Source organism: Thalassophryne amazonica, chromosome 2 (assembly GCF_902500255.1).
Source record: "Thalassophryne amazonica chromosome 2, fThaAma1.1, whole genome shotgun sequence".
Lineage (NCBI taxonomy): Eukaryota > Metazoa > Chordata > Actinopteri > Batrachoidiformes > Batrachoididae > Thalassophryne > Thalassophryne amazonica.
The window spans coordinates 112409937-112423133 of NC_047104.1; the positions used below are offsets into that span (position 1 = coordinate 112409937).

The 13197-nt window shown below is 40.1% G+C and overlaps 1 protein-coding gene across 1 annotated transcript; it reads right to left on the bottom strand.

Moving 5' to 3' along the window:
- Nucleotides 1-1809: 1809 nt before the first annotated feature.
- On the bottom strand, nucleotides 1810-9612 carry LOC117502773 (polycystic kidney disease protein 1-like 3). Its single transcript, XM_034161891.1, has 11 exons — nucleotides 9504-9612; nucleotides 9390-9423; nucleotides 9250-9290; nucleotides 9090-9152; nucleotides 6043-6195; nucleotides 5803-5912; nucleotides 5567-5687; nucleotides 5358-5480; nucleotides 2919-3141; nucleotides 2113-2294; nucleotides 1810-2016 (listed from the first exon to the last, which is right to left on the bottom strand). Exons 4-11 carry the CDS (start codon nucleotides 9126-9128, stop codon nucleotides 1834-1836), a joined length of 1134 nt encoding a protein of 377 aa, XP_034017782.1. The 5' UTR covers nucleotides 9129-9152; nucleotides 9250-9290; nucleotides 9390-9423; nucleotides 9504-9612; the 3' UTR covers nucleotides 1810-1833.
- Nucleotides 9613-13197: the final 3585 nt, after the last annotated feature.

Sequence of the window (13197 nt, forward strand, 5' to 3'; positions counted from 1 at the left end):
ACAATTTGAAATGTGGACTCATCAGACCACAGCACACTTGTCCACTTTGCGTCTGTCCATTTCAAATGAGCTCGGGCCCAGAGAAGGTGGCGGTGTTTCTGGATGTTGTTGAAGTATGGCTTTCGCTTTGCATGGTAGAGTTTTAGCTTGCACTTGGAGATGTAGCGATGAGCTGTGTTAACTGACAATGGTTTTCTGAAGTGTTCCTGAGCCCATGCGGTAAGATCCTTTACACAATGATGGTTTTTAATGCAGTGACGCCAGAGGGATCAAAGGTCACGGGCATTCAATGTTAGTTTTCAGCCTTGCCGCTTATGTGTAGAAAGTTCTCCAGATTCTCTGAATCTTCTGATTATATTATGGACTGTAGATGATGGAATCCCTAAATTCCTTGCAACTGAACGTTGAGAAACATTGTTCTTAAACTGTTGGACTATTTTTTCACGCAGTTGTTCACAAAGTGGTCATCCTCGCCCCATCTTGGCTTGTGAATGGCTGAGTGTTTCCTTTTATACCCAATTATGACACTCACCTGTTTCCAATTAACCTGTTCATCTGAGGAATGTTCCAAACAGGTGCTCTTTGACCATTCATCAACTTTCTCAGTCTTTTGTTGCCCCTGTCCCAGCTTTTTTGAAATGTGTTGCAGGCATCCATTTCAAAATGAGCAAATAGCACAAAAACAAAAAAGTCTAGTCTATCAGTTTGAACATTAAATATCTTCTCTTTGTGGTGTATTTATTTTAATATAGTTTGAAGAGGATTTGCAATTTGTATTCTGTTTTTATTTACATTTCACACAATGTCCCAACATCACTGGAATCGGGGTTGTAAATTTATGTCACTTATAAAGGATCAAATCAGATCAAAAGATCATTTTGTTGATGATGAAAGACTTACATTGGCAGATGTGCCGGAATTCTTGCGGCTGCCAGTTTGGACACTGACCAGGTAGTTGTACTGGGCACCTGGCTGGTTATCCTCCAGGAGAGTCATTTTTCTCTGATCATTCAAGGTGGACAAAAGCGAAATGTTATCAAAATAATTCTGTACATGAAAGAAAGGGTCGGGTCTTGGAGAATAGTCAGGTGAAATGTGGGCATCCCCTTGGTCTTTTCAGGTGCTGGGGTCCTCAACACTGAGGCACTTGCTTGTTGAATCATGCACAGAGAAACATGCCGCATGGTCAAAATGTATCTGAGTCTCCTTAATTAAGTCACACAACCAAACAGTAAGACAGGAAGGACTAGAACCCTAAAGACTTGGACCTTTGGTCTTCTTCAAAGATAATGCCAAACAGCTCTGTCTAGGAAAATCATGACTCCATTATATGTGCTTCCCAGGTATCTCTCAATCCCAAACACTGAAGACCGAGAATGTCACTGAGATAAATGAATTTCTCTGTAACATCAACACTTTTGCCACATGGTTACATTTTTTCTTGAAACCCTGGATTTTAGTTTTGATCCAGGAAACAAACTCAGACTCACTGATTCCTCGTGAAGCAAAAAGCTTCAATATAAAATATGTACCAATTTTTTTAAAAAAATAAATAAACTATAAAAATATGTAAATGATTAAAAAAACATATATACAATTTCATTATAAAACTCTCAACAACTGACGATAAGTAATTTTATGACATATTACCTGATGAATGTATTGTAGCTGTATGTTTCCATCATTATTTGTATTTTAGATACAATTCAGGCACATTTTGATATTATATTACAAATTACTAGGAAAATACATTTGCTTTATTATATAACATTCTGTAGAGACTTACTTAGATTGGGACCTGCGGTCAGCGTACCACGGCCCACAGCAGAGTAATCAGGTAGAGCCAAAGAAAGCACACAGCAATGCAAGCACCACATAGTTCTGAGTTACCGTGGCAAACAACTCTGCTGTGCGTGATATATCTACGTAGTTAGGCAACACAAAGAAGGAAGTCCCAAACATTGTGAGGTGATTACACAGACACTGTGTAAGGTTTGGAGTGGTTTTGATACCAACCTGGAAGAATAAGGCGACAATCACTGACTGCTATAGATATGCCGGTTGTGCTAGAAAATTTAATTACAACCCATAGCATTGTGACTGGTAACTCACCCAGCAGCCATCAGTGCTCCACCTCTCACTATCAGTGTTCCAATACATACACTTTGTCATAAAAGAAGTGATTTTCAATTTTATCCCCGACATCTCATTGGAATTGGAGAGTCTAGTGTCAATGTACCAGGTACCAGCAGTCTGATCCAACATCTCTGGGGTTATCATCCAACGATAACCATCTGTCACAGAGAGCAGACCATAAATTAGACTACAACGCTACACTGAAAAAAGAACCATTTTAAAAAAGCTTTACAATTGGTAAAACCTGAATAAATTAAGTTGTTTGCACTTAAGTTTGTAAGTTACAAACTTAAGTGCAACTTAACTTCAGGTCTTACCAATTGTAAAACTTTTTTCAGTTGGTCCAACTGTTCTCTTTTTTTGGTGTTCAACCACTTTACAAATTGTGGGAAAAGTATGATTTTATTCATGCCACATTAGTATTGCACATGCCATATTCTTCGAAACATAATAAACATAAAGTTCTTTCACTTGACGATACTTGGCTAAACAGTGTGCAGGTGGATCTGTTCTTTGACTATAAATCCGTGAAACTTGGACACAGTTTCAAGATTTCCTCCAGACTTGCATTTATATGTTATATCCCTGAATGTGCACATGAATAGAAGATTTTTCACAGCATAAACACTTGGGCATTTTTGAAGATAAAAGTTTTCAACAAGATATTTAAAAAAGATTTGGTGTGTTTGCTTAATTAATCCAAGCAGCTGAACTAATCTCAACCCATCTTGAAATCATGTCAGGATTCACAACAATAAACACCTGCTTGTAGTAATGCTCACCTATGTGGCTCAAGATGGTTGTGTTTCGACAAGTAGTAGGGTCTGGAGGCGAGCCATGAGCCAGGCAAAGCAGCAGCGACACATTACTGCTGGGCTTCACATCAAAGAACACGGTCATATTAGGGTCAGAGATGTTCAATGTTGTCAAAGCTTTTTTGTCCTTCTCCAACAAAAAACTCCTGTTAGTTTCTTGGGGTGAAGCATTTGGACGGGGGAAGTAAAGCTAGAAAAAACACACAAAGCAAGTATAGTATTGTGATAAGAAGTAAAAAAAAAAAATCACAAAAGTGTTCATGTTAAATCACTGGTACAAAAAAGTGAATATGAAACAGATTTCTGTGACATCACTGTAAAATGCTTTGAGCATGTCCCCGCTAATGGAAAAGCCATAAAAAAACAATAAACATGGTCATATCTTACATATCATACCTGCTGTAATATATACTAAAAGAACTCCTTAATATTTGTAATATTGCAATCATTATAGCAGTAATAGTAATATTTTACAAAATTGTATAAATAATTGTGCTTCCACAACTGTCCCTATTACACATCAGTGGTGGCAAAATATTTTTTAAAGAAATACCATAAGTAGCAAACTGTTAACCTCAATATTAAAAAGGCCAATGGGTATGTTTATATACATAATTGATAAATATGATGTAGATGTATTAAAAAAAAGTCCAGTTATCTCCTCTTGAAGATGTTGAACTGGAATTATTTTCCTTCATGCTCGCCTCCATATGGTGTGCGACATGTAAAGTTTCATTGAAATCTATAAACTAGTTTAGGATGTGTTGCGCTCACAATACTCATGGAAAAATGAAAAGGACAGACAGAATGATTCCTATATAACTTTGCAACGACATATTATCTGACAGTACAGTATTATGAAATTATTCAACAAAATGTAATAAGTTTTCACTTCATTATTTAATAACACCACATTTTGTATTAATCTGGAGTTGTAATAAACAACTTAAACACAATATGTAATAAATTTCATGACTAAATTATTACACATTGCGGTGGTTATTACAAAATGTGGAAGTTGCACTTTTTTCTGATGAAAATGTAATAATATTATAGTACATACTGTAATAACCAATCAAAATGAATATCTTTATCAGTACACATGTTGACAACAGAATATGTTAACAAATTGATGCGCTGACTATGTGGTTAAGCACAATATGCTCTAATCACACACACATTCAATAAAATAATACAATATTATGCACCACCTTCTTACTTGTTACGCCTTCGTTAATGCGTAACAAGTAAGACACAAAACTAATATTGTGCTTTTGCATTTTGTGGCTTATTCACTAGGGCTGTACGATTAATTATATTCAAATAGTAATCTCAATTCATACCGCTACGTGATCTCATTTCTTAATGCGTGGAATTTAATAAACGCAAACACAATAACGTCTATAAACCCAGAGAATATATTCACAAGAGTTTTAGGCACTAGAGTTTAATGCTGTTGTCCGTGGAGAATGATCAGAGTGTCTCAAATGCATTTTCTCATGTTGTGAACATATTGAGATTACCCTATCACCCATAATACACCTGGACACAGCGTGTCCACACTAAAACCTTAAAAATGACCGCATTACTTTAAAACTAAAACATATCTGATATTTTCACTTTATAAAACTTCAGACGTGACGTTAATTTAAATAACTTGTCCGAAATAAGTTTGGTTAAAATTTGACCAATAAGTTAAAAATGTATGCCTCTGGATTACTTGGGTGATATTGGCTGCATATCAGTATTGGGTTAAAAGAAATGTTTTGTTTTTTGTTTTTTTTGTGACCAGTTCTCCTTTGCCTGAAGAGGATAGAGCAGTTTCTTCAAGAAGCAGTTCTCCTCTGTTTGCAGAGGGTAGAACTATACATCTGTTCAGCTTTGTTTAGGTCTAAAAGTTATCGGACAAAAATTTATCAGAAGCTAATTAGTCTGATAGTGGTTTTCAAAGTTATCTGAAAAGATAATCCGATAATGAAAACTTTATCTTCGATAATTATTGGTTATTGGATTATCGGAACTGTGCCCACCACTGCTTAATGGTAACAATTCTGATGCATTCCTACAATAGTGTTAATTCTAATATATTCTATTCAGGCTGTTTATGACAAAATGTGGGTGTTACTACACAATGAAGTGGAAAATATATTATATTTTGTTATTCCCCACACTCACACATTTGTTTGTGTGGTGTATAATAATGTTAAGTCTACAAATTAAAAGCCAATTGTTAAAAACACAATAATAATAATAATAATAATAATAATAATAATAAAATGAAGAAAATAAATAAATAAAAGAAACCAATCAGGAACAAATCAGGAAACATAGTGCGGCATATTTTTTTGAACAATACAGCTACAAAACCCAGTCTTCATGTTCAGGAGGTTCTTATGACACTTGTACCTCTATCATGTCTGACAGGTTGGCCAACTTAATCTCTGAGGATTTATGGGTCAGTATGACATTGAAAATGGATCCTGTGATGTTCTCATCAGATGGGTGGACATTCCAAAAGAATACAGCTAACTAAAAGAGAGAAAAAGCATTTTTAACAAATGCTATAGATGTAGCTAACATGTACTATCAAACACAGATGGCCATCATGCTCAAACCTGAAAGGAGACGCAGGTGGCGTTTTCAACATGAGACTGAAATGCAGAAATATGGGGTAACACAACGTGGCCTTCTAAGTCTGACCCCAACACTGCTTCACTGAGCTTTTCAGGTGTGTAGCTGTGAAGAGGAACAATACATTTTGGATTATATAACAATTTTCAGTTACATTTGGATCATAATATTTGATGAAGAAACGAGTTCCATTTGAAGACATTATGCAGAAAATACCTACCTGCTCAGATACAGAGTGCCTGTTGGAAATTTAATCACATAGTTCTCTGGGACCTGAGCATTCAGTACATCAACATATTGAAATATCTCCAAGATGTTTCTGTGGAATGACTGGAGAAAAAAAGAAAAAAAAACAACAACATAGTTATACAAAATAAACTGTCAATTCTCATGCCCAGATGGTGTAATTATGTGTCAAACTGCTTAAAGCTGAGACAGGCCTGCATGCTTTTGAACTTACTTCAGGATTTGGATTACTGAGGATGTCACACTTTGTCATTGCCAGTAAGAGGACAGCAGTGGTGCAGTTGATGATGTGATTGATAATGTTTTTAGAAGCTTCAGATGATTTCAACATCTTAGTGGCTCCCAACATATTCTGAACGAATTTGTCCTGAGAGAAAGGAAAACAGGAAGCTTTTGATGTGCTTATGGCCATACTTCTATTTTAGTGCAGCAGATAACTGAAACAATTGTGCAAATGGTGATACAAGCACTAAACTTGGTACAAATACTCTTTAGATATTACTCTTTTGAACAAACCGACTGGCCACTTGAATTTTCAATAAGCGCCCAGGCAGGGGTCAATTGAAGAATTACACAGGGGTCAAAATTATAAATGCTCAAATCATTTTGAAAGCTACACCACATTATTTGATCGTAAAGATTCCAAAAAGGTATAGTTTGGACTATCTATGACTGAATAATCAGGAGTTATGGGGTAAAAACAGCAAAAATGGTGACAAAGGTCAGTTTCAGTTTGTATAGGGGTCGAAAGTTAAAGTTGCTAAAATTCAGTAAAAAAATGATGCAAATTATTGTTTGGGTTAATAGGGTTCTAATAGGAATAGTTTGTACCATCTCTCATGCTTAGTTATCATGTTACAGGGCAATATATGTCACATGTCATAGAATCCAATATATGTTTAACTTGTCTGACCTTTAAGCTGCGTTTACACAGGAGCAAGACGCGTTACGAATGTCATTTTTCTGTCATTCGTGACACATTCCTGACATTCTTAATGTGACTTAGCGCAGTTGAATAGGTTTCTTAATAGTGCGTGTTGGTGCGTGATATGCTTGATATTCGTGGAGCATGTTTTTGCCTGTCAAAAAATCTTCCACGAATGTCACACACCACCCTCATTTCGCCTGATGTTGTGGAGGTCGCAACTGAGCGTATTGATCCGTCTTGATGAGTAGTGATCCTTAATAGAATGTGACAACGTTCGTAGTGGTTCCTTCCATCAGTTGATGCAGTACGCCGAAGAGGAACAGTGACGCGACGTCGGCCAAGTGTCGTTCCACAGTTCCTGCTGAAGCTCCTCAGGACGCTCCTGCAGGTGTTCCACCTGCTGTTGTAACCGATGAGAGGGAGAATGAGTCTGAGCCAGAGGAACCAGAGGAGCGAGAGGAGACTCACGTGCAGCCAGACATCTCTGCACCTCCTCCAGTCCAGCGGAGGAAGAAGCGCGCGCACAATTAAACCCTGCTGCACCACATTTAGTTTGATTGCTGACACCAAGTCGGCAAAAAGTCTCATTTCAGTGCTCCTCAGCGCGCTCCTGCAAGTGTTCCACCTGCTGCATGTGCCTGATGTTTGGGAAAACGCGCGAGACTAGAGCCGCATGAAGCCACACATCTGGCTCCGTCCGTCTCCTCCTCCTCTCTGCGCCACTCCAATTACGCATGCAGTCACAAAGTTCTGAAAAACTGGAGCGATCTGAATTCGGTTGGATGAATATGGGTGTGTGTGTGTGTGTGTGTGTGTGGTGTGTGTGTGTGTGTGTGTGTGTGTGTGTGTGTGTGTGTGTGTGTGTGTGTGTGTGTGTGTGTGTGTGTGTGTGTGTGTGTGGAGACAATTGACCTCATTCACAACGTGACAGAACTTAACGATGCGCTGTTACGCGCAATAGCGAGCAACAGCGCGGAACACTATTCTTGACCGTGCGTAATGGTTCCTGATAATTCTCCAGCAACATATGACATTAATCATAACGTGTGGTAACAGGTTGCAGCAGTTCCTGAGGACACCTGACGCCTCTGTACCGAATCATCACATTCGTGGTCAGTGGCCAAGAATGTGTACTTCGTGGCATTCTTGACTTGTCATTATGTGTAAACGCAGCTTTACCTTGGAGACCAAACATTCAACACAGTCAAAACTATTCCATTAATTAAACCTTTTATTTCAACCAATAATTTGCATCATTTTGTACTGAAATTGGAGCAACTTTAACTTTTGACCCCTGTACAAACTGAAACTGACCTTTGTCACCATTTTTGCTGTTTTTACCCCATAACTCCAAAACATTCCATCACAGATAGTCCAAACTATACCTTTTTGGAATCATTATGACCAGATACGTAATGTGGTATAGTTTTCAACATGATTGGAGTTTTTTTAAACTTTGACCTCTGTGTAATTCTTCACTGACCCCTACCTGGCTACAGCTACCACCATGGGATGGCTATCATACATTTTTGTGTAGGCCATGATACATTGATGCTGGATTCAAAGTGTTGTTTATTCCCCTTAAGTGGTACTGAAAACCTGCTTGGCTCATGGACTAAGAACATTGAAGATATATACGAGGTCTGTGAGAAAAGTATCGGACCTTTTAATTTTTTTCAAAAACTATATGGATTTGAATCACATGCGATTACATCAGACAAGCTTGAACGCTCGTGGGCATGCGAGAGTTTTTTCACGCCTGTCGGTTACGTCATTCGCCTGTGGGCAGGCTTTGAGTGAGGAGTGGGCCACCCCTCCCGTCGGAATTCCTTTGTCTAACAACTTCCTGAGAGACTGGCGCTTTGCTTTATCAAACTTTTTTCAGAACCTGTGAGGCAGATCGAAGTGGACACAATTCGAGAAATTCAACTGGTTTTCGGTGAAAATTTTAATGGCTGATGAGAGATTATGGGGTGTTACTGTCGCTTTAAGGACTTCCCATGGAGCGGGACGTCGCGCCGTGCTCTGAGGCGCCGTCGTCAGCCTGTTTCGAGCTGAAAACCTCCAAATTTAAGCCTCTGTTGACCCAGGACGTCGTGAGAGAACACAGAACTTTCAGAAGAGGTCGGGATCAGCAGTTTATCCGGACATTCCACTGTTAAAGGAGATTTTGTAATGAAAGACGTGCGGACAGATTGGCGCGTCGGCAGGCAGCCGCCGCAGACAGAAGAGAGGAAGTTTAAACTATTATTAATTCTGTGTTAAAACATTTGAATATGATTCAGATTTCAAGAAGCAGACTTCTAATCCATTTTCAAAGCAAAGCAACAAACCCTGTTTTCGTTTGTTGGCTCATCAACTTCAGTTTCCATTCTTTGTAATTCTTTGTCTGCTTCCTGCCTCATAAAACAACAACAAAACAAAACAGCAATTGTAAAACCGAAGATGGAAGCAACAAAGTTATTAAATACACAAGTTTGTGGAATTTCTCACCTGGAGAAGCCCTTCGATGTACTCTACACTCCTTTTTGGCCCTGAAATTAAAGCATATGAAAGTGCATGTGATAAAAGGAGATGCAAATTCATGACTTTTCCTTGAAACAATAAGACACGTCATGTGCAAACTGACTTACGAGATTTGATTCCATGACTGGAATCTTTCAAATTCTGCAAGGTCAAAAAACAAAGTGAACACAATTAAGATATGAAAATTCGCTCAGAATGAAAATCTGAAATGTACTGCTTACCTTTGCAGCTGGAGAACATCTCACATCTTTAAAGCACGAAAAGCATTTTGGTAAGAAAAGCAACAAAAATAATAATAACAACACTTAGAGTGAAAGCAGTGATGTGGAGTTTGTGTCATACTGTGTGTGCAGAGGAAACCACGCCTTTGGCTACAGTTTGACACAGTGACCAGCTGGTAAGGATTCAGTTTCATGTACGTACAGCTGACTGGAAAGTTGTCCTTAGAAACATCACCACTTTCTGCAATGCACACAAAAACACCATTACAAAAGCTTAATTTATGGGACATTTTTTTTGGGCTACTGCGTTAGGACTTGCGAGTTGTTGTCAACACTTGTGGCTGGAGGCGGCCCATCATGTATAGCATGATTAAGTGGCTGACAAAAAATGGGTCTTGTCAGCTGCTAAGACACATATTACACTCAACAAAAATATAAACGCAACACTTTTGGTTTCGCTCCCATTTTGTATGAGATGAACTCAAAGATCTAAAACTTTTTCCACATACACAATATCACCATTTCCCTCAAATATTGTTCACAAACCAGTCTAAATCTGTGATAGTGAGCACTTCTCCTTTGCTGAGATAATCCATCCCACCTCACAGGTGTGCCATATCAAGATGCTGATTAGACACCATGATTAGTGTACAGGTGTACCTTAGACTGCCCACAATAAAAGGCCACTCTGAAAGGTGCAGTTTTATCACACAGCACAATGCCACAGATGTTGCAAGATTTGAGGGAGCGTGCAATTGGCATGCTGACAGCAGGAATGTCAACCAGAGATGTTGCTCGTGTATTGAATGTTCATTTCTCTACCATAAGCCGTCTCCAAAGGCATTTCAGAGAAATTGGCAGTACATCCAACCAGCCTCACAACCACAGACCACGTGTAACCACACCAGCCCAGGACCTCAACATCCAGCATGTTCACCTCCAAGATCGTCTGAGACCAGCCACTCGGACATCTGCTGAAACAATCGGTTTGCATAACCAAAGAATTTCTGCACAAACTGTCAGAAACCGTCTCAGGGACCTGACTCCAGTTCGTCGTCGTAACCGACTTGAGTGGGCAAATGCTCACATTCGCTGGCGTTTGGCACGTTGGAGAGGTGTTCTCTTCACGGATGAATCCCGGTTCACACTGTCCAGGGCAGATGGCAGACAGCGTGTGTGGCGTCGTGTGGGTGAGCGGTTTTCTGATGTCAATGTTGTGGATCGAGTGGCCCATGGTGGCGGTGGGGTTATGGTATGGGCAGGCGTCTGTTATGGACGAAGAACACAGGTGCATTTTTTTGATGGCATCTTGAATGCACAGAGATACCGTGACGAGATCCTGAGGCCCATTGTTGTGCCATACATCCAAGAACATCACCTCATGTTGCAGCAGGATAATGCACGGCCCCATGTTGCAAGGATCTGTACACAATTCTTGGAAGCTGAAAATGTCCCAGTTCTTGCATGGCCGGCATACTCACCGGACATGTCACCCATTGAGCATGTTTGGGATGCTCTGAACCGGCGTATACGACAGCGTGTACCAGTTCCTGCCAATACCCAGCAACTTCGCACAGCCATTGAAGAGGAGTGGACCAACATTCCACAGGCCACAATTGACAACCTGATCAACTCTATGCGAAGGAGATGTGTTGCACTGCATGAGGCAAATGGTGGTCACACCAGATACTGACTGGTATCCCCTCCAATAAAACAAAACTGCACCTTTCAGAGTGGCCTTTTATTGTGGGCAGTCTAAGGCACACCTGTGCACTAATCATGGTGTCTAATCAGCATCTTGATATGGCACACCTGTGAGGTGGGATGGATTATCTCAGCAAAGGAGAAGTGCTCACTATCACAGATTTAGACTGGTTTGTGAACAATATTTGAGGGAAATGGTGATATTGTGTATGTGGAAAAAGTTTTAGATCTTTGAGTTCATCTCATACAAAATGGGAGCAAAACCAAAAGTGTTGCGTTTATATTTTTGTTGAGTGTATTTAAATGTAATTATTAATCCATTAGCCTCACCCTATATTTCAGTTTAATATTATGTTAAAGCGTACCTGGGGCACCAGTCTGCAAGCGTTCCAGATTTTTCAGCCAAGATTTTTTTGTTATTACTTTCACAAGGATGGGGGTTATTAGGAGTAAAACATCCCAGCCTGCCAGTAAAGGTGTTGAACTTGTAGAGACATTCACTTGTCTCAGCAGTTATGTTCATATCTCTGGGTCCTCGGCCTTTAAGATCAAGAGATACCTCGGATGGGTTTATGATGTCATGAGGTCTCTGGACGGGGATGCGTGGAGATACCTGTCATTTTTCTGGAGAACAAAGGTCCATGTCTTTAGGTCAGTGGTGCTATATGTCTTTCTGTATGGTTGTGAGATATGGACGGCAGTAAACTAAGGGTACAACTGGATGTCTCTTGTACTGCTGAAATGACTTCATGTCAAATGGATTACATAGGGAGACTCAGCTCAGATGAGCAATATCACTTGCACTTCCCGAGGACCTTAGCAAGTGGAAAGGCCCAAGAGGATGCTCACATTTCACTGGCTGCAGCAGATATGTTTGCTTTCAAGAGGTGGGCATAGATAGATGTCTGTGTGGGTGGTTGCCATCCACCACCTAAGGTGGTTCCATAGTGTTGTGGATGTGGTGATGTGAGGTACCAGCAGATGTCCCCATCCTGACCTCACCTGAAATCCTTTCAGAGCATCAAACAGTGACTTTGACTCAAGACTGCTTCTGTCTGCACTGTAAACTGAAACGCTAAGCCTGATCCCGTCAAATCCCAGAAGCTAAGCAGTGCGGCATCTGGTTAGTACCTGGATGGGGGACCTCTTTGGAACACCAGCGGCTGTGTGTTTCTCCAGGTAAAACTGGAGTTGCGTCAGGAAGGGCATCCGGCATAAAACTTGTGCCAAATACCAGTGCGGATCTGGCTCTATCTGCTGTGGCGACCCCAAACAAAAAGGGAGCAGCTGAATGTACAACTTAATTTAAAAAATTGTACAACTGTACTAACTTAAATATTTTAAGTTGCTGTGACCTTTTCGTGCTTTTGAATTTATTCATTCATTTTCTATACCGACCTACTGCAATCAAGGGTCATGGGGGTGGGGGCGTGGAGCCTATACAAACAGTCATAGGGGCTAAGGCGGGGTGCGCCCTGGACAGGACGTCAGTCAGCAGGCCAACAACATTCACACACACAAAGGCCAAATTAGAGTCACCAGTTTTCCTAATCTGCATGTCTGTGGAAGTGGGAGGAAGCCAGAAACACCCAGAGGGAACCATATGTGAGCCCGGGGAGAACAGGCAAACTCCACTCTAGTGTGAAAGTCCTTCTCCGTGCTCCTCCAATGAAGCTGTGTAACAGGTGATGCAGCAGACAATATTTAAACTTTGCGCAGTTTCTCCAATCACAACCACAAAAACTTATCATTCCTATAGATTTGTTGTTTTGGTAGCTTTGCCCACGAGTCTCCTTCATAGATGGTCAAACCCCTTGTGACTCAAGTGCACCCATCACACTCACTCACTCACTCACTCACTCACTCACTCACTCACTCACTCACTCACTCACTCACTCACTCACTCACTCACTCACTCACTCACTCACAAAATAATATTTTCTAATAATCATTTAAACCCTTGGTAACACATCTGGGAGAAACTGAATCA

What these genes read in the sequence shown, in the direction of transcription:
- LOC117502773 (XM_034161891.1), bottom strand. Translation starts at nt 9,128, where the DNA reads ATGGAAACTGAAGTTGATGAGCCAACAAACGAAAACAGG. An exon ending in GGCACTCTGTATCTGAGCAG is followed by an intron (nt 5,688 to 5,802) that starts GTAGGTATTTTC and finishes TCCTCTTCACAG; the next exon opens with CTACACACCTGAAAAGCTCA. An exon ending in ACCTGTCAGACATGATAGAG is followed by an intron (nt 3,142 to 5,357) that starts GTACAAGTGTCA and finishes TGTTTTTTCTAG; the next exon opens with CTTTACTTCCCCCGTCCAAA.